This window comes from Xyrauchen texanus, chromosome 11 (genome assembly GCF_025860055.1).
Source record: "Xyrauchen texanus isolate HMW12.3.18 chromosome 11, RBS_HiC_50CHRs, whole genome shotgun sequence".
Taxonomy (NCBI): domain Eukaryota; kingdom Metazoa; phylum Chordata; class Actinopteri; order Cypriniformes; family Catostomidae; genus Xyrauchen; species Xyrauchen texanus.
In genome coordinates this window covers 6,595,365-6,617,803 of record NC_068286.1, presented here as the reverse complement: position 1 = coordinate 6,617,803, position 22,439 = coordinate 6,595,365, and the positions used below count along the sequence as shown (strand labels likewise).

General features: G+C 38.5%; 1 protein-coding gene across 1 annotated transcript; it reads right to left on the bottom strand.

Annotated features, from left to right (window-relative positions):
• Window positions 1-417: 417 nt before the first annotated feature.
• Window positions 418-5,886, bottom strand: LOC127651595 (tetraspanin-1-like). Its single transcript, XM_052137497.1, has 8 exons — window positions 5,730-5,886; window positions 3,041-3,109; window positions 2,623-2,841; window positions 1,507-1,581; window positions 1,283-1,378; window positions 1,071-1,199; window positions 895-978; window positions 418-675 (listed from the first exon to the last, which is right to left on the bottom strand). Exons 2-8 carry the CDS (start codon window positions 3,092-3,094, stop codon window positions 613-615), a joined length of 720 nt encoding a protein of 239 aa, XP_051993457.1. The 5' UTR covers window positions 3,095-3,109; window positions 5,730-5,886; the 3' UTR covers window positions 418-612.
• Between the last annotated feature and the right edge of the window lie 16,553 nt (window positions 5,887-22,439).

The window sequence follows — 22,439 nt, the reverse complement described above, 5'->3', positions numbered from 1 at the left end:
TAATTCTATTGCATGCAGGGTTTCTCCAAGTTCTTTTATTTTCATTTTCTCTAGTTAAAAAAAAAGAAAAGAAATCAAAGTCTTTCATTCTGGAGATATAAATGTTTCTGAATAACAAATGTGTTGAATGTTTATGCGATTGAAAACATGTAAATCAATTACTTTTAAATATTAAATGCAAAAAAAAAAGCTTAACAATGAAAGGGGGTGAATACTTTCTGAAGACACTGTGTCTAAATGACACAATATGTTTACAAAGATCTTCCACACATTATAACAGTCTACATTATAATAAGGTCCCATTTGTTTACATTAGTTAATGAATTAGGTATTAAGAACTAAAAATGAACAAAACATTTTTACAGCATTTATTGATCTTTAATCTTTGATTAGCCAATTTAGGAAAACACAATTATTAATTGCTAATTCATGTCAGTTCATAATGCATTTACATACAACTTTTAATGTATTAGTAGAACGACTTTCATGAGTTAGTATATGTTAAAATGAACATTAACAGCTGTAAAAGTACAGTTTACAACCTTGTTGCAATGCGTTACAGTCTATGTTTGTTATGACAGCACAGCGAGGATAACGTTCAAAGATGTCAGTCTACGGAAAAGGTATACGCCTCAAGCATCCATAGACTTTCAGGGAAACAACCATGGCAACAATCTGGAAAACAGAAGGTTGAATATTGTAAATATTCATCATCATGAATTGAAAACTGAAATAACATGAAGACTGATGCCTTGTGGGCACTGATGTTTGGATGGCTATTATTGCACATAAGCATGTTTTCCCTAAAGAATCTGATATTGTATGTGTGGGCTGGTTGTGTCATCCATCACTTCACATCACAGTTTTGGCAAGTCAAGGGTCAGATATTAGTACCTCTACAATACCCATCAGAAAGGACAAAGTTCCAGATGCAGGGATGTTTTCTTTCAGTAGCACTTCATAGCAGCCCTTCACATTCTATGGCAGAGAAATTGAAAAATACATAATAAATTGCCATTTTGCTTAAACTTTATTTTTGGTTGTAATAAGGTAGCAAGATATTTCAATACTTTGCGCTTTGCTGCTTCTTCTGTACATGGATTTTCTGGATCACAGCATTGGATGGGGTATAATTGCTTTTTCTTTACAAAGGTGGAATTTGTGAAGTCATTATAGCCTTTGTATCCACAACATTCCAGCTAAAAGAAAAAAGAAAACGAGAAATGAAATGTTACATTCATGTGATGGAACAGCTGGCATGGCTTATGCATGACTGTCTTACCACTTTCATAGTTTTGTCCCACGTGCCAGTGAATGCAGTGTCTGGTGTATAGCTCTTCTCAATGCCTTGAACAATTTTTGTTTCTAATTTTTCTTTCTGTAAACAAGAAAAGGTAGCATTTGACAAAAGTGGTCTTCCTCTAATTAACCAGTATGAAACATAACGTAGTGGAAACCTGGTTAGTTGGCAGACGATTCACCTCTGAATAATAATTTTAGTCTCACCACAGAATTGGGGAGGAGAGTGAACACTGCCCAAGTGATCTGAAGAATAAAGACGATGAGCACAACGAAGAAGACCTGAGAAGAAAGAAAACACACATGAACTACAGGGTGTTACATCTGAGCGGTGTTACTTTTTAATCAGGCATCGGAGTTAAAATTCTGAATGGATGAGCATTTTACATATATTAATGCACCAAGTTCAAAACTTTTACAAGTACTACATTTCTTGGCTGCAGAATTGTTTATTTTGATTATTATTAATGAATTGAACTGTTTATCGAGTATTCGTGTCTTTATATAATATTGCTGTTGCTGTGCTCCAATCAGTGCATTATGGTGATTTAACCATGTGTAATGCGCTCGCATCATGCCGTTACAAACATGTCTGCAGACCTTGGAAGTTTGTTTCTATGGCAACACTCATTATGCCAAAACAGCTTTGTGACAAGATGCACGGGTTGATGGTCTCAGACTCGGAGGCAGCTTGGATTCGTCCTCCGCCACCCGGAATGAGGCGAATCATACGCGACCATGAGGACTTAAAAAGCACAGAGGAAATTGGGCATTTTGGGAGATCCCCAAAAAAGCTCCAAAATTCACATAAAGGTGCATGACAAAAGTAATCCATAATCCAGTGGTTAAATCTGAGTTCAGACATGATATGATAGGTGTGGTATGTATATGTCATTTTTTAATCACAAATTTTCCTCCCAGCCCAGTAGGTGGCAATATGCATGAAGAATGTGAAAGTGGAGATTTAATAAGCAGGGAGGAGAATTTATAGTCAAAAGGACTTAAATATTGATCTGTTCTCACCCACACCTATTTTTACCACCAGTTGTCTGGAGCACTTTAATGGTGCCTTATGTGGATTTTGTAGCTAAAACATTTTGGCACCCATTCACTTGCATTGTAAGGACCAACAGAGCAGATGTTGGTCCTCTGTTGGTCATCTGGGATGCCAGGAGGGTGAGTAAATCATGAGAGAATTTACATTTTTGCGTGAGCTATTCCTTTAAGCTGGGTTACGATAAAGTATTTTAACACCAAATAAGTTACACACTTCAGCTTTAATAATAAATGACTGATTATGTTTATTATGATTATGTCACTCACCACCAAGAGCATCCAACTTTTTTTCTTCAAAGTGCCACAACAACCAACCAAACCTATAATAAAGAGAAAACTGCCTCCAGCTATGAGCAAGCTGCTGCTCCTCAGCGCCGTTTGGATCATCCAGGCATTGGTGTCATCAACTGTTCCCTTCAACACCTCAGTTGATTCGCTACTCAATTTCGACCATATACCCATTCCCGCAGACCCAACCCCAGTCAGCTACAGTGACAGAGAAATTTGTACAAAGTGAAAGGTGTAGCGGCTTATGTCATGTCATCATCAGCAGGGCCGCATTGGCGAAGGGGAGGGGGGTGGCAGGGCTTAAGCCCAGGTAAGCCTACTCATTAATGCGGCCCTGATCATCAGTAGGCTGGTCACTTATTAAATGTATTTCAACAAAAAGTGAACATCTACTTACAGTGATAAGGCTAAAACAGCTGGTAACCACTTTTGACCACTTTGCTCCTATCATTTTGTTGGTTTTGGTCTGTTGAAACGAGAGATTTCATGGATACTACAATAAAATAAGGTTTATCAAGACAAACTTTGTATATTGGCTTACTTAACTGTTGATGTGCGCCCCCTTAACCATGAAAATAACATACCTGAACATAAATGTTTGTATTTACGGGACCCTTTGGAGTATGGACAAAGTTGTAGTATCTTTTGAAAGAAGACACTTTGGGCTTTATCTCCCAAGTTTCAGAATTAATAAATATTGTTAGTTTTTAAAGTTAGAGAAGCTGAAGTTTATAGTAATGGAAATATTTCGTGCTTTCGTGCATGTTTTATAATAAAATTGTTTTTTTTTATTTTTATAAAAGTGCCAAAACAACCCAAAAATTCAAATTTGAAGATGATCGAACAAATAATGAGGTTCCTGCAGCTTTTTTCTCTGTAAAATCGCCTTTCAAGACGGCACTAAAACTACGCCCATTTTAAAAACAGACTTTGGAGACGGGCTCGTTTTGTTTATGAGACATGAATGCTGCTCAGATTGCAGTTTGATGAAGAACGATGATGAAGGGTAATTCTTTCAGGCGAGATCGCCTGTAAACAATGGAGAATATATCAATATTTCTCAGATTTATCACTTTTATGGACAAAAAGTGCGATTGGATGTTTTTCAATGAACGATTGACATGGACAATTGACACAAGTGTGTTGAACAGGATTCATCTGGCGATCGTGTTTTCATAATAAAAGTCCCATTTTGATATTACATGTTTTCATTTGTACTCCTGGCACAAATAACTCAATTGCTGTTTCTGGAGGATTGCTATCGTGAAACAGAGATCGGATATCAATGTTGAACCCTTAGACCTTTGACAAGATGTATAATGTGTTTAACATTAATTACATTTATAGAAAGTAAATTATATTTTAAATGTAAGCAGAGTGACGTCACCACCGCGTGCGAGCGATTGTGTATCAACAGGTTAAAGCCTTGCCTTAAAATTACAATGTTGTAATGGCCTTTTAGGTTCAGTGTCATTTCTGACCTAATTATCTAGATGCTGACCATTTATCAGTCAATGAAATACAATTAGCAAATGTTTGTATTTTGCTGTATTTTCTTTTCCTATTGTATTTATTTTTATGTTCTTCAAGTGTGACCTCAATTCCATCCTGCTGCTTTTCTAGGGTTACTTCAATTGACCCTTCGCTAAGCTCCGCCTTAAAAGCATTTCTGAACGATCCTGTTTTAGGAACCGTTGCTGGGCCGCAATTACATTCGCTTGCTATTTTCCATTAAGAGCCTACTGGGAGTGGTGTGTAGTAGTTTTAAGCGGGATTTTATCAAAATTATTCAAAGAAATGTAAAACAGGATGTTGACGGGTCACTGTATTAGTGAAGGAGAGGATGTACGCAGTGTTTTTAAACAAATGTTGGGAAAGAGCATAATATTGATTAAAGGAATATTCCGGGTTTGGTTCAAGTTAAGCTCAATCGACAGCATTTACATTTATGCATTTGGCCGACGCTTTTATCCAAAGCGACTTACAGTGCACTTATTACAGGGACAAACCCCCCCAGAGCAACCTGCCTTGCTCAAGGACACAATGGTGGTGGCTGTGAGGATCGAACCAGTGACCTTCTTATTACCAGTTATGTGCTTTAGTCCACTACGCCACCACCACTCTTGTGGCATAGTGTTGAATACCATAGAGTACCTATAGAAATGTAAAAAAGTTTACGTGTACTGCTTGAATGGATTAATATTAAATAATTCATAGAATTAATCAGTTCATTACATTTTATTTATAATCAATGAGATTAGTTAAATGCATCTTTTTATTTTAATGCCGTTGACATCATAATTACATTTTAATGGTTTCATTCAGATCTTTGTGATTTTTGCTGCCCTAGACAACGTTTTAAAGGATTATATCACTTTAACCAAGAATAAACTTAAAAATATTACAATTAATAAAAACTCTATAATCGTTTAATCATTTATTAAGCATTTAATTTAATTGTTGTTTGCCATGAGACACAAAAGTTTTCAGAATACGCAAATAATAATAATAATGAAAAAACACAAAAAGTGCCATAAAACAATAATAAAATTAACCCATAAATTTGTTAGCTGCAATCCAAATCTTCAGACTGCTTTCTGTGAAGAACAGACCCAAATTCAAGCCTTTTATTCAACGATCTCCGTCTCCATCGTCCCAGCACAGTCGTAACCGTCAACCCGTGTTGGTTTAGTTTTCAAAATTAAAAAGTTGCAGCCTCAAGCATCACGGGCATGCGCTTTGCTACTACCATCTTATAACAGTTTACATTTACATTTATTCATTTGGCAGATGCTTTTCTCCAAAGCAACTTACAGTGCAATTATTACAGGGACAATCCCCAGAGCAACCTGGAGTTAAGTGCCTTGCTCAAGGACACAATGGTGGTGGCTGTGGGGATCGAACCAGCAACCTTCTGATTAACAGTTATGTGCTTTAGTCCACTACGCCACCACCACTCAGTTTGCATCTGATTGAACATACTTCTAGGGTCTGGTATAACATGTCCTGCATGTAAAGGCAACTCTTTTAAAGTACTTTCACCTTACAGCATTCAAAATGTTGTAAATATAGAACGATATACTCACATAGAATGTAACTTGATGAGCAGAGAGATCTGAAGTTTGCTCTTCCTTGCTTGTAATGCCAAAGCTGTCAGCTGTTATTGTTTCCTGTTAGTTCTGATTTATGTGACAAATGTGTCAGTCGTCAGGTGATGAGAATACTGCTTGTAAATGGGTTTATTCTAGCGGTTCACTTTATCTAGACAGATTTCTTACCTTGTACCGCCTTTACAGGAAGTGGTGATACCTTTACCCTATATAGATGGCACTTCTATAGGTGTTAAGTCTTCACACCCTACAAAACCACTAACTTAAAAACAAGATGTATATAAACAAGTACTGTGCACAAAGAGCCAAATCAAATGCCACAGGAAGTAAGAGCAGAGAGGTGAATAAATGTTACTATTAATGAAAATATACTTCTATAATATAATATAAATACATCAAACTTCTCAACATGTAAATGGGATTTGTTTATGTATACACAAAGACATAGTGTGTACATCTTTGTAAACATTTGCTGTACATGTGCTGTGACATCACACTTTTGTGCATGTAGGCTGCTGCAGCAATTGCTGTACTGGATCTACAGTATGCAGACAAACATTGTGGTTTTGTCTCTCAATGCCTGAGACACATATCATATGGATGAGTCACTTTAAGAACAAAGGGTAATTATTTATAGTAAGCTGCCATTTTTATTATATTGTGTATTGATCAAGACGGTTGTCACTGGATGTTAATATTTAGTTGATTATTGGATGTTGCACCTATTCTGTAGGTACTAGTTTTGGATGGATGGATAGATAAAATGATGGATGGATGAAAAAATAGATAAAATATTGGATGGACAGATGGATGGAAAAATAGATAAAATATTGGATGGACAGATGGATGGATAGATAAAATGATGAATGGATGGGAAAATAGATAAAATATTGGATAGACAGATGCATGGATAGATAAAATGATGGATGGATGGGAAAAGAGATAAAATATTGGATGGACAGATGGATGGATAGATAAAATGATGAATGGATGGGAAAAGAGATAAAATATTGGATGGACAGATGGATGGATAGATAAAATGATGAATGGATGGGAAAAGAGATAAAATATTGGATGGACAAATGGATGGATAGATAAAATGATGGATGGATGGAAAAAGAGATAAAATATTGGATGGACAGATGGATGGATATATAAAATGATGGATGGATAGATAAAATGATGGATGGATGGAAAAATAGATAAAATGATGTATGGATGGATGGATAAAATGATGGATGGATGGAAAAAGAGATAAAATATTGGATGGACAGATGGATGGATGGATAAAATGATGGATGGATAGATAAAATGATGGATGGATGGAAAAAGAGATAAAATATTGGATGGACAGATGGATGGATGGATAAAATGATGGATGGATGGAAAAAGAGATAAAATATTGGATGGACAGATGGATGGATATATAAAATGATGGATGGATAGATAAAATGATGGATGGATGGAAAAATAGATAAAATGATGTATGGATGGATGGATAAAATGATGGATGGATGGAAAAAGAGATAAAATATTGGATGGACAGATGGATGGATGGATAAAATGATGGATGGATAGATAAAATGATGGATGGATGGAAAAAGAGATAAAATATTGGATGGACAGATGGATGGATGGATAAAATGATGGATGGATGGAAAAAGAGATAAAATATTGGATGGACAGATGGATGGATATATAAAATGATGGATGGATAGATAAAATGATGGATGGATGGAAAAAGAGATAAAATATTGGATGGGCAGATGGATGGATGGATAAAATGATGGATGGATGGAAAAAGAGATAAAATATTGGATGGACAGATGGATGGATAGATAAAATGATGGATGGATGGATAGATAAAATGATGGATGGATGGAAAATTAGATAAAATATTGGATGGACAGATGGATGGATGGATAAAATGATGGATGGATGCATAGAATATAGGGTAACATTTAGAGTTGTCATGGCATTTCAGTAGTTCAGTGAAATTTCACGGATCTCGATTCCAATTTTGAAACCACAGCAAAAATATGCTAATATGACAATGTGCTATTGAACAAACCAGTTTAGTTATTTTTTCTAATTTAAGAATGATTTTAATAATTATAGTTTAATATTAATTTTTATTTTCCAGAACTCCATGATTTAAAGTTTAATTAAATTTAATCATCAAAATGGTGTCTAATTCTTAAAACCTTTAGCAAGTGAAAATATAACTTTTTAACACGTCATTGCATTTATTTATTTTTTTGCCAAACGTTTATTCAACAGCTGTCTTGGTCGTGAGATGTTGCTTAGTTATTATTATTGTTATTATAGTGAATATTACATTTTACTATACGTTTCTGTCACAATTCTTTCAATTTATTTTGAATCGTGCTTTTATTATGAAGTGTGTTTTTTGCCGGAAGCTTCACTTTTCCAGATAAACAGTTCGTGACATGGCCCAGTGTGATCATTAACCAAGTTTCCATCCACTTTTCACACTGTGTTGTTATCAATAAAGTAAGCTAAATACTAATTTTATTCAATTGTTCTATATGTTAGTGTTAAAAAAAAGCACACTGAAGATTTTCTCCTAGTATTGTGTATTTATTTTTAATTTAAAACATCTTTGTGCACAGAAATTACGTTTTTTTTGTAGTGTGAGATAATTCCATGCCTGCTGTCAATTACTTTGAATGGTGTTGAAAAGAAACTTTAATAAATAAACTGATGGCTACCACAATTAAATTAATCGCAAAGAGTGGCTATTTATTGTTCTCCGTGCACTTGACGATGACAGGTGCATGATGGGAGATATTTGTGTTGGCACTCCTGGAAGTGTTATGACTCAGATATGTTTGCAGCATCGGATCTGTGCAGTGCGAGTAATCTTTCACGTACAATAAATTGACTTTCAAGGATGTATACTTTGTCGTCATGATTAACACCAGCTAACGATTGGGGTCTGTCTTGTGACACTAAATCTTTGCATTAATGCCAATTTTCTCAACAAAAAGTGTTTCCAAACCAGTTTTTCTCAACATTTGATGTATCGACATAGTTTATGTGCTACAGTTAAACGGTTATGTCCACACTTTTAAAATTTTAGCAATAATTTGCATTTCCATCAGCTATATCAGTAAACTTTTTGATGTGCAACACCTTTTGTCACAAAAAACACTTGGATGAATACAATATTTATTGAAGACTTAAGTCACATCTGAAATCTCATCTTGTTACAATGGCCTTTGAGTCTGACAAATGAAATAGTTTTTTAGGCTTCTGGCGTTTGTGTATATAGTCATTTTGAAATGTTTTTGTTTAAATTGTATTACTCACTTTGGTCCACTCTGTTGTTTTGAATGCAATATAAATAAAGTTGAGTTGAGATTAAAGTGCAAATGCTGTGATTTAATTATATTCTGTAAATATGTAGTCTACATGTAATACACACTTAGAAAGTGGATTAGTGCTCTGCTCTGTCATCTCATACAACGTGAATGATTCTCCTTGTCTGTGCCGTTTCCAGTCTATGAGTGGTCAGATTTATACACTGAAGCACGCTACTCATCCACACTAATATTGCAGCCTTTAGCGGTTTAATACATCACACTAGGACATGTCACAATTTTAATTTGATTAATTGTCCATTTCAGTGTAAATTGGATTAACAAAGCATGAGTTCACAATAAGCATGTGAACATTTAAATGCTGGCGTGTGTCAGTCATACTGCACGCTGGTACCGTATTGAGTCGGTGCTCGGAGCCACACATCACACTAAGGGAAACACATCCCAATTCAGTTATTTCCTGAGGGGACTTAAGAACTGAACGGCTCATGCTTGATTCTTAATGTTTGTTTGAAGTGTCATATTGTATATTGGCTGCTCTTATGTGTATGTATGCTTGTAAAAGAGACTCTCTTCCTGTGTATGTGTGTGAAAGATAGATAGGAAGTGTGTTTGTTTGTAGCTGTGTGCATGTGTTTGAACGTTTGTTAGATTTAAACCACTTGAGCAACACGTTTACACTCAGTATTGTAAAATCCTGTATCACTGCATTTATTCCGGTCATTCTTTTGCGCTGTAACACCATGTCTGATTTTCAGAGGATAATGTAGCAAACACATTTCATTCACAAGATTTCTGCAGGTTTTATGCAGCTACATTTAAGACTTGTTTAAGACCAACTAAAGAAAATGTAAGGAATCATTTTTGTAAATGAGGGATAATAAAAATTGCATTTTGTTTTTATTTAGTACTGCCCCGAAGAAGCTATATGACATAACACATCCTCACATATATTCCATATAGTAACTGAATATACACACATGATTGTGTTCAGAAGTTTACATTCCCTTTCTTTCTAATATGGTGTGTTGCTTTCTCGAAGAGCAATGACTGTTTGTGTACTAATTGTTCATGAATACCTGCCTCGTCCAGAGCAGTGAAGATGTCCACTTTTCTTAAGAAAAAACCCAACTACAGTAAAATTATTTGGTTATATGAGGTCCAGATTTTGACAATTGAGGGACTAATACACAACTATTACAAAAGGTGCAAACAATTATTGATGCTCAAGAGGGCAACATAAGAGGAACCAAGGGGTGTAAACATTTGAACAGTATGATTTGTGTAAATAAGAGTACATTTTGTGTCATGCAGCTTTTGAAGGGCAGTACTACATACAAAAATATAATCACTAATAGGCTATTTGTATACATTCTCAAAGGGGTGTACAAACTTTTGTACTTAACTGTATAGGCTTTATCATTTGTGAAAATGTCACAAACTATATTTTATTTTAGATTTAGTTTTTTCACGATTTAACCACATTTGAGCTTTTTTAAAGTACAAATTCTATGTTGGCTATCCTATCCATATGATGTCATATTGCATGTGTAATTACTAAATGACTTACCAAAAATTCAAAATACAACCCCCACATCTGATCATATAAGTGCTTGTACTACGTAAAGTGCAGTGTAGCATCACTAATCTTGTTTCCAACCCGTATCACTTTCTTTCTTCTGTGGAAAACAAAAGGAGATACGGGTTTGGAACAAGATGAGGGTGAGTAATTGGTGACAAAACTGTCATTTTTGGATGAATTGTCCTGTCAGTGTGTGTGGGTAATATTTTTTAATGGCTGGTAACATGCCTAGCTCATTAGCCATTGTCTGTGGCCACCAATCTGTCGTCCTCCATATCAAATTTATTACCCACCAGGATCACCTGAGCATTGTCCCAAGAGTATGTTTTAATCTGAGAAACACACACACACACACACACACACACACACCTTTCTTTAATGAATATGATAGTGGTATTCATAGTGATATTCAAATAATCATTCCCATTATGTCCATATTTCTATACACGTGTTTTAACGCACAAAGCTTTATATCATCCTTTGAGTAATTTCCTTGCAAAGTAGCACTTTTTAAAGGCTATAAACAATTGTATTGTTACAAGGAAGTAAATTCACCAGTCTTGCACAGCATTGAAGGACTCTTGGTTAGTGATGTCATACATAACCAGGAAGCCCATGGCCCCTCAGTTGTAGGATGTGGTTATAGTGCAGTACCTACTGTCTTGCTGTGTCTTGAGAAATGACAAAAACAAACACATGCACACAAACACATTAACATCATTTAATCACGACACGTCCCACCCATTGCTTTGGCCTTAATTTGTTCTTTGGATCAATAAACACACGGTCATAAAACATCTTGTGCAATGGGGTATTTTACATTTACATTTATGCATTTGGCAGACGCTTTTATCCAAAGCGACTTACAGTGCACTTATTACAGGGACAATCCCCCTGGAGCAACCTGGAGTTAAGTGCCTTACTCAAGGACACAATGGTGGTGGCCATGGGGTTAGAACCTGCAACCTTCTGATTAACAGCCCTGTGCTTTAGCCACTACGCCACCACCACTCAGAAGAATTACATTTACATTTGGCAGACGCTTTTATCCAAAGCGACTTACAGTGCACTTATTACAGGGACAATCCCCCCAGAGCAACCTGGAGTTAAGTGCCTTGCTCAAGGGCCCAACAGTGGCATCTTGGTGGTGCTGGGGCTTGAACCCCCGACCTTCTGGTCAGTAACCCTGAGCCTCTACCACTGAGCCACCACTGCCCCCATTTTACAAAATTGTATTGAATGTAAAAAAAAAAATATGTTTTTGGAATTAAATCTGAAAATAAAAAATAAAATAATACAAAAATATTATTCACAGGGACCAATATTACAATAAATATTTATATTTATTATTTAAACAGCAATAAAACAATAATTATTTTTATTAAAACATTTTTTATATATTTTAAAATGCCACACAGGGTCATCAGTGGATTGTTTTGGGGTAATGATGACATAAACAAATAATACAATTTTAATTGAAATCAAATCTTTCAGCATTGAAATGAACATTTATAACTGACGAACACCATTGCTTAAATTAAAGCAATATTGCTTTAATAAGATGGAAGTCACATCATAATAAAGACCAATGTTCAAGAAATACTTACATATCAACAATAAGCAACATTAATTGGAATAAAGTACAAATACAACTGTGCATTTATCACACTGTTCAAGGCCTTCTACTGTTGCTCATCCAATCAGAGTTTAGAGTCAGAACTATCTGCTTTAATACAATGTAAAATAACTATGAAACTAATTCAGTGACATGGTGTTTCGTAAACTTCACCAGCAAAATCAAACATATTTGATCAATTCCTAATTTCATGTTAGTACATGTTAGGGTTGCACGGTAGACTGGTGCTACTGTAGTACTGCAATACTCAAGCTTCATAATACTGGTGGTTCCACAATATATTGTCAACGGTAGTACCGCCAATACAGCAGTACCATGTTATGTTGTACGTGCGGTAGTAAATAAGATTTAGCTAAAATATTCATATGAAACAGACCTATGTCTGCAATAACATAAAAAAAATGTAGTCTTTTCGAGTGGCATCCCCTTCACACAGTGCTCTTTAAGAGTGCAAAATGCCGTTTAGAATTTGCCCCTTATATGTTATTGTTTATTTTTAATTTGTGGTTATCCTGCGCTTCAAACGAGAGCGGATGAGTCCGCGCTCTGGGTCCGGGCTGTAAAAGGTGCCTGCCGCGATCACGTGAGCTCATCATGCACTTCCGGGAAGAAAGGCCCCTTTTGGCTTAAAATCTCTGTCATCAGGCAAATCCCCAAATAATTCCAAATCTTGTTACGTGAATAGTGTTTTTTAAAAACCTTTTCACTCTACAAAGTTTTACTTGAATCCATATTATCTATTAGACACGACCGCCAAATTAACACACTGGGATTCTGATGTGTGTTACCCTCGAAGGTGGGGCTGCCAGGGAGTGCTCGGCAACTCCCCAAGTGGTTAAGGAGATCGCGGCGCACCAGTCCCCGCAGAGCGCCGCCACCTGGCGGAGCCGTCCGAGACTCCTGTCCAGGGCCTGTAGGTCCATAACATCACTGACAACTAGGGCCGACAGTGCCACTGGACAGACTGCCGCCGCCCTCACGCCACGGCTCTCCTACAAGTGCACCAAGCCTAGGCGCTCAAAGAAATGTACGAGGGTAGTTCTGACCCGAGATTGATGCAGGAGCTGTGCTCGTCGACCGATCTCTCCCTCCTTGTGACGAAGATCACGGCGTAGAGTCTCGGGCAGGCGACTTCCACTCTGGTGGTCCAGGAGCGCCACCTTTGGCTCAACCTGGTCGAGTCAAGGGAGGCTGACAAGGCACGATTCCTTGACACCCCCGTCTCCCAAGTTGGTCTATTCGGCGATACCATAGAGGATTTCGCCCAGCAATCATCAACGGTCAAAAACCATACAACACATCCTGCCCCAGCGTGACTGAAGGTGCTGCATTCTGTCTGCTCATCGCTAAGGGCAACCCCCTGCGGCAGCAACACTGGCTTCACCATGGTCAGCCATAGTAGAACGGACCTGGCTTGGAGCCACCTGCAGAAAGCCGACACCACCCGTCTCACGGCCGGTCGCCAAGAACCCAAGAAAGGCTTCAAAGCGCCCCAGAGATGGGCTGTCCAGGAAGTCGGAGACCTGCTGCACAGGAGCTGGTAAGAGCACCTCTCCTTCCCCCGGTGGATGACCAGGCGGAGGATTCTTATTTACCTTTTCTTATCATTTCGCTGCACACCCCAAGGGCAGCGGTACCCACATTTTAAGAAAAGAGTGGTTCCCTTACTTCCTGGGCCTCACAGTTGTTGTCCACGGCCATCATTATCATGACCACTGCGCACTGTTAATCTCTGGCAGGTTCCCGCCCCCACGCGCTCACCTGTAGCACAAATCCACCCCCGATGATGGCCTCCATGGGTCACGAGGATGGACTTCTTCCTCTCCCATCCCAGGCTTTTCTGGGAGTGGTCACAAGGACCCAGGTAAGTTCTTTGATGTCCCTGGATTCCGCACAGCCACAAGTGGGACCTCAGGCTCCGCCCCATCGCTCCAACGTCCAACACGATTGTTCCCTTAGAGAAGGGGAGCTTGGGGCCGTGGCTCGCGCTCCCCAACCCGTCGCGATGGCAAGATTATGGTATCGTGATAACCCTAGTACATGTCTATAAGTAAAAACAGAGAAGATAATTACTTGAGAAAACACAACAGAAAAAACAGAGTCAGAGGTTTAGAGGTTAACAGCCACATTAATGCAGTAACTAGGCTTGACTTGATTTAGAAAGCTGTGACCTCACCTTCAGAGGATACCATGATAACTCTTGGTTTGGATAGCTGCTAGGGTTGTATATATACATGCATTGTATTTTAGGGGAAGAACAACCAATGGGCACTCGGCTTGAATAGAAAAAAGCCTCAACCCCTTCTTTCAATACATGTACCACCTGCCCTCTACAAACACACTAATGGATAGTTTTACAACAAGAAAAGAAAATCATATCACTGAAAAACATTCTAGCCCAGTGATTCTCAAATAGTTTGGCTTCAGAACCCAGATTTTACATTGGACGTCAAGAGGCAACCCAACACAGTGCCAAAATTGTTTATAGTACAATCTTTAAAAAACTAAAGTCTAAAAACAAAACATTTAAATGTTCCATACAGGTTTGAACAACATGAGGGTGATTAAATTATTTATTTTTAACTACATTTTTTGGGGAGAACAATGTGAATACAATTACTCTTCAACATTCACGACTGTGTCAATACACCTTCACTGTGATGAGTATCAAATATAATGCAAAATATTTACTCTTCCTATGTAAATTACATACAGTAACTTCTCTTCAAATGATGAACACCTCCCTTAAGTTAACCAGTACATCCATTATATTTACATGTCCATTATCCCATTTGTGTTATGGAAACACAAACACCATCTGACTAGTCTACTCCTTATGGGACAATCTCACAGCAATGTAGTCACTGTGTTGCAATCAAACGTGACTGCACACCAATGATTAACTAAACATCTCCACTCACTTAGTCAATGGCAAGACCCTGTGTTCGACACCCATTAAATACACCTCACTGATATGCACACCAATGATTGGCCCATGTTGGGTCTTGACGACAGCAAAAATACACTGATGAGCTAAAACAGTATGACCAGCTTCCTAATTTGATGTTGATCCTCCGCGTGCTGCCAAAACAGCACCGACCCACCGAGGCATGGACTCCATAAGACCTCTGAAGGTGTCCTGTGGTATCTGACACCAAGACGTTAGCAGCAGATCCTTCAAGTCCTGTAAGCTGCGAGGTGGAGCCGTCGTGGATAGGACTTGTTGGTCCAGCACATCCCACAGATGCTCAATCAGATTGAGATCTGGGGAATTTGGAGGCCAGGGAAACACCTCTTCATCATGTTCCTCAAACCATTCCTGAACAATGTGTGCAGTGTGGCAGCATGCATTATCCTGCTGAAAGAGGCCACTGCCATCAGGGAATACCGTTGCCATGAAGGGGAGTACCTGGACTGCAACCATGTTTAGCAAGGTGACGCATGTCAAATTGACGTCCACATGAATGGGCGAACCCAGAGTTTCCCAGCAGAACATTGCCCAAAGCATCACACTCCCTCCACATTGCTCCAAGGTCAAGTTCCGAGCTTGCATGCCCATTGTAGGCGCTTTCAACAGTAGACAGGGGTAATCATGGGCACTTTGATGACAAAACAAGAGGCTTGATGACCAGCCTCTTTGTTTCAGACGTGCTCTGATCCAGTTTTCTGGGCATAACAATTTGGCTCTTGTCCAAGTTGCTCAGGTCTTCATTCCTGCCCATTTCTCCTGTATGTGCCCTTGTTGGAGATTATCAACGTTATTCACTTCACCTGTGAGTGGTCATAATGTTTTATTCATCAGTGTATATGTAATGCAAAAGTTCTTAACTGGTGGCTCTGTTCTGATCTGAGCTAAAGTAGTCCAATTTATGTTACTGTTGTATTCATATGAGATTTAACTTCTGATTTGAAATGTTCTTTGAACATAATCTTATACAAACGTTTTGGAGATTTCTCTCCATTTATATTACTTTTCCCATTCAAGTACTGTACGTAGGAGCAGTATGTTTATGCCACTTGATAGACATAGAAAATAGCTGGTCAGGAGTGTTGCCAAGTGGACTTGCCTTGCGAAGGACTTTGGCTTAATGCAAATAATAAAACTATCATACAGAGTTAAGGCTGAAACATACCGTATGCAAGTATGTGAACGCAGGCACTTGATTTTTTGTGCGTTGTTGCATGTGTCACATCGCAGTTCAATACACAACGCAAGTATGCGTTGAAGTCTCAACGTTGCCACAAGGGGCTATATATACAATTCTATGTTAAGTGTTCATTTTCAAATCAACTACTATCATGGCGGAGCAATAGTTTGAAGAGAATTTTGCTGAACAAGTAAGTTAAAGTCAATATATTCAAAGTAATTCACCTGATCAATAACATCCATCCATCCATCCATCCATCGTCAACCGCTTATCCTGTGTACAGGGTCGCGGGGGGCTGGAGCCTATCCCAGCTAACATTGGGCGAAAGGCGGGGGACACCCTGGACAGGTCTGATCAATAACATACACAATTTAATCAATAACCACTTAGAACATCCTAGCAACCACCTAGAAACCACCCAGAACACCTCAGCAACCACCTAGTAACCACTCAGGATACCCTAGAAACCACCAAGTTACCACCCAGAACACCCTAGCAACTGCCCCAGAACACCCTAGCAACCACACAGCAATGTCCTGCAACCATTCACAGCACCCTAGCATTGTGGCACCACATTTTGCTCAGGCAAGCACCAGTCACATTGCATCGGTCATCTAATGGTAATTGGTAGCTGGTGCTCTGTACTATGTGATCACTTTAGGTGCAACAGACCTCATGGGACCAAATTGTTTATAGTGGTCATTTCCTTTGATAAGCATAAGTGATGTTGCTTCCTTTCTCAAGGAAGGTTGAGGTGTGAATTGACACACAACAATAACAACCAAATATAGCTGCAAGCAGCAATGACGGGCCCAAGCACCATGGGTCCATTTCCACCCACTGGCTTTTGGAAAACAATGCAAGGTGGACACATGCATTTGCCATTATTCTAAACAATTTTGAAGCAGTTTGGGTAAATATAAGATAACTATTTTAGAGTCTCTTGTAAGAGACACACTTCCTGCTGCCCAGTGGTGGCACTATGTCCGTGACCCAAAATAGTCAAATCCATGTGATTAGCCCCCAACAATTTCAATTTTGATCTAAATCACACATTGCACACAAAAGATATGAGACACTGCATGTTAAAACAATATTTGGTGTGAACACATTTGCCTTCAAAATGGCACCAATTCTCCAACTGTCATGTTCACTGTTGTCTTTTGTTTTGTGCTTTTATGTTGAAGTTTAGTTTAGTTCCTGTTTCCTGTTTTGGTTTTTGTAGTCCTTTGTAGTTTCTTTTATTACCTTGTCTTGTTTCACTGTTGCCCTTTGTTTTTCACCTTTGTCACTTTTGTATTCCTTAGTTTTCACTTTTGTCCCTTTTGCACTTCCATAGTTTTCTTGTCAGCGTGTGCTCTGTTCATTGTTTTCACCTGCCCTCGTTAGTTGTCTTTAGGTTTTAGTTTATCACCTTGTTATCTTGTTTGAGTTCTGTTTGTTCATTGGTTTCCGTCTCCCTTTTCATGTATTTAAACCCTGTCTGTTTGTTCAGTCTCTGTTGGTCGTTGCTTGTTCATGAGTGTATGCTGCCCGCCCTGCTGCCCGCCCTGCTGCCCGCCCTGCTGCCCGCCCTGCTGCCCGCCCTGCTGCCCGCCCTGCTGCCCGCCTAGCCATGTTTATCCGTTCCGTGTTCCTTTGTCTCCCTCTTTTAGTTTTGTTTTACCCACCGTGGTTGTTTCATTTGTTCATGTCTGTTTACCCTCACCGTTGTGTTCATTAATAAAGCCGCATTTGGATCTTACCCTCTGTCTGCCTTCCCCTGCTTTCCCACATCGTGACACCAACTTACACCTGGACACAGTTTTTCTTGGCAGATTTCGGCTGTCTCATTTGCTTCTGTCTCTTCTTGTAATCCCAGACTGACCCGATGTTCAGTGGGGAGCACTGTGAGGGCCATGCCATCTGTTGCAGGGCTTCCTGTTCTCCTATTCTGTATGGAAAAGAAAGGTTTGGGAGTCTAACATTTATATTTCCTATTGACAAATTAAAGTAGCAGATATACAGAGGAGCAAAAACCATATATGACAGGTATGCAATAGGGATGCACCGATCCGATATCTTGGCTCCGATACTGACGTTTTCAAACAGATCGTGTATCGGTCCTTTGAGCTCGATCCAAATCCGATACTGTGTTAGTCATGTTCATTACTGTCAAGCTACAACAATTGCATAAAAGAAAAAAAGAAAAGAAAACATCATTAAAGTAGTTAATTTGACTCATGATTTTTATTCAAAGCCACTTGAAGACTTGTGATAGCTCCGTGAATCACAAAAGGCTGTGTTTAATAAGCAAGTATATAGTATGCGCAGTGCCAGGGCGTTAGTGAATGCTGCTGCTCTGTTGACAAACTCATGCAAAGGCTGATGCAGCACTCGCAGCTATTTTCAGCCTTCACGCTGTTCGCAATATTTGAGTGTAACTCACGAACAACATCTCAGATGTAGATGCTCAACACTTCGGTTCACTTATAATATGCATTTAGAACAGCACTGGAGGAGCATTTTACCAGAATTTAAACAAGAAGCGAATTAAACTACTGTGACCTTGCCTACAAACAGACATATACAGGACTTCCTGGAGAGTTCAGAATGTCAAAATAAAATCCATAAGGTTTTTAAGTTGAATGATTGAAATATATTACTGTTGTATTTAATATTCTAAAAGGCAATAATAATTGAAATAATATTAATGTATTATTATAATTATTATTTGTTAACAAATTATAACAATATTTAAGTTCAAGGTGTTCCAATAAATAACTGTACCATAATTAGTTCCACGCAATAATGTAAAGATATTCTAAACTGATTATGTAAAAAAACAACAACACTGGTATCGGATCGGGATCGGTATTGGCCGATAAAAAGTGGTATCGGTGCATATCATTCAATGCCAAACTGGTCTATGCAATTTAAAATAAAACGATAAGACCCATGATATAGTTTATAAATGACATGTTTCCGATTAACAGCTACCCACACCTTGAATTACATATACAGGCACGTGCATGTGTCAAATACAATCAATAAGTTAAACACGTTCAAATATCTTATCACAGTATCATATGTCATCAATATCTGAAGTGCCAGTGCAGTGGTGAAAATAAACGCTTCCATATGGACATCTTTTTCAAACATGCCTCTACCGTAAACGACAAAAGAAGAATTTGCATCCTTAGAGCACAAAACACAATATGTTGACTAACTTTATCCAGCTCTTTTTTACTTATTGTATAAAGTTGCTCTGTTCCTCAGCTGGTTTCTTCGGACATCCAGTGCCTTTGTCCGCAATATCCGCTGCTGTGATCAAATCCACTTTCACTTCTCCCGCAAAACACACTGGGAAAAAACCCTCACATTATCGGTTTAAAAACCGACCAGTCACTTGTTTTTAGACTGACGTTGCGAAATCGAAGCCTTGATGTCTCACGCCTGCAACGACCTGGCTTTCGACCAGTTTTTATTTGTACTGACGGCTCTTGGAAACGGTGAGTACTGTTTCCAGATCAGCCAGCGGCCCTGGCGAGGTTCCAGCATGCACTTACAGAGACACCAATCAACAGGTCCTCTGTCAGCCAACTGCCTTTGAGTGCTTTTACAATTTAAAAAGGTGACAAAGTACATTTGAGTAAGATTGTATAATTAGACAAACAACGCGTTATAGTGTTAATAAATTGTGTCTCAAGCTGCTGTAATAGTCCTTATTCACAAGTTGGTTGTCTGCTTTGCGGATTGGAATGGGCACAGCATGTGTGATGCCAGGGCCACTTCTAGGCATGGGCGAATTAGGCAGTCACCCAGGGTGCCAACTGCTGTGGGGACACCAAAGAGGGGGGTCGCCACCACCCCAAACAACCCCAATCAGCACAGTCCACATGCAGCACAGATTTTCACGAACTTGGACAGTCCTTGCCTGTGCGCACCGTCAGCGGATGAGCCGTCAGCGTTCGTATTCGCTTGAGTTCAAACTGGTATAATTTAAAAGGCAACAGGTTCGACCTATTGGATCGCAAAAAACTAAGTATACCTGGACCTTAAAAATTAAAGTGTACTTTGGTTGTCTGCATTTCTGATTGGATTCCGTCATAAGCACGGTCTGTGTGGACTGTACACAGGCAGCCCAAGATTTTCTTAACACGTGGACAATCCTCATTTGTACACATCGTCAGCACAAACGTCTTCCCTTGACTGCACTAAAATAGTATTACAAAGCAGTCATAATGAGCTTGTGTCAAAAAGTGGCGGAGCTAGGGGGTGGCCCCCCCGCCCCCAAATTATTCCTTGAAAGGCAACGGGATTAACCGGGGCACGATTTGATTCAGTTTTGTCTGTTACCCGTCATTAGTGCAGTCTGTGCGGACTGCTAGCTTGCGGCCCATATTTTCTCAACTCGTGGCAGTCTTCGTCTGTGTGCATGCGGATGCTGTTGACTGCACTAAAACGGTATTAGAAAGTACTCGTAATGCACACGCGTCAAATGTGTTCGTATTCGCCATCTCACACAGCTTCATTGTTAGCTTTCGGTAGAGGAAAACACTGTACTAGTGTGGATAAGAGGTGTACACATAGCAAAATGAATGCGTCCTGAAATTATCATATATTTGTTTGTACATGGTCTTATACATTTTCATATGAAAATATATTGATTTTGCTAGTTACACCTCATTCATAACAGAGCAGCATATTCCTCCAATGAAAACGGAGTATTTAGAGAACAACTCTCTATTTTAAAGTTTTAAAAGTGTGACTTTTTGCACCCTGAAGGCCTTCTGTATGTGTTAATGAAGACATTATATCAAAACAAACAATTACAAATGAAATGATGAAAATAAAACAACTTAAATCTGCTTGCAATTACAGCTGTAACCATTTTCTGATTTTTAAAAAAGATAACAACAATCAGATATTTAAAGTTGCTGTTCTGATTACCTCTATAATCAACAAATGTAAATCCTGTAAATTCTTTACAATAAAAAAAATCTTAAGGAGTTGTACATCCAGCATGTTTAATCTACAGAAAATTTATTAAGTGCTCTGTTACTAAAATCCTGAAGTGACAAAAACAGTAATTGAGCGATCAAAGAAACAGCTATCTTATGAAACACACACACGCGCACGCACACACACACACACACACACACACACACACAAACTCACACTTTTTATAAGCAGAGTTATATGTTATATTAGCTGATTGGGTTTATTTGAACTCTTAAGCTCTGTTTGAACTAAGACTAGGCAGAAAATAAAACACATTGGAACACATTATAAATCTATAATATTATTCTGTGGAAATTTAACAAAATGTTAAATTGGTCACTTAACTAAATGTAAAATATACACTGTTCAAAATCACAATACAATATTTGTATATAAGCTCCAATGCAAAACACAGTTTGTCTTAAAGGGACATTTCACCCAAAAATGAAAATTCTCTCATCTTTTACTCACCCTCATGCCATCCCAGATATGCATGATTTACTTTCTTCTGCTAAACACAAATTACGATTTTTAGAAGCGCATCTCAGCACTGTACGTCCATACAATGCAAGTGTATGGTGACTAAAACTTTGAAGCTCCAAAAACCACATAAAGGCAGCATACAATTAATCCATATGACTGCAGTGGTTTAGTCTATGTCCTCAGAAGATATCTAATTAATTTTGGTTGAGAACAGACCAAAACATAACACACTGTTCACTGTATATCTTGCTATTGCAGTCTCAAGGCACGATCGTGATTTCAAGCTTGATTACACTTCCAAGTGCTTGACTGTGGAGTTACATTTTGGTCTGTTCTCACCTAAAACTGATATGATTGCTTCAGAGGCCGTGGATTAAACAATTATAGTCGTATGGATTAAGTTTACGATGCCTTTATGTGCTTTTTGGAGTTTCAAAGTTTTGGTCACCATTCATTTGCATTGTATGGACCTGCAGATATGAGATATTCTACTATAAAAATCTTAAGGTG

Excerpts from the sequence above, each read along its gene's own strand:
- LOC127651595 (XM_052137497.1), bottom strand. The coding sequence starts at position 3,094 with ATGATAGGAGCAAAGTGGTCAAAAGTGGTTACCAGCTGTTTTAGCCTT. Across the intron at positions 1,582-2,622 it reads AAAGTTGGATGCTCTTGGTG|GTCTTCTTCGTTGTGCTCAT; the intron begins GTGAGTGACATA and ends CTTTCTTCTCAG. Across the intron at positions 979-1,070 it reads AAGAAGCAGCAAAGCGCAAA|AATGTGAAGGGCTGCTATGA; the intron begins GTATTGAAATAT and ends TCTCTGCCATAG.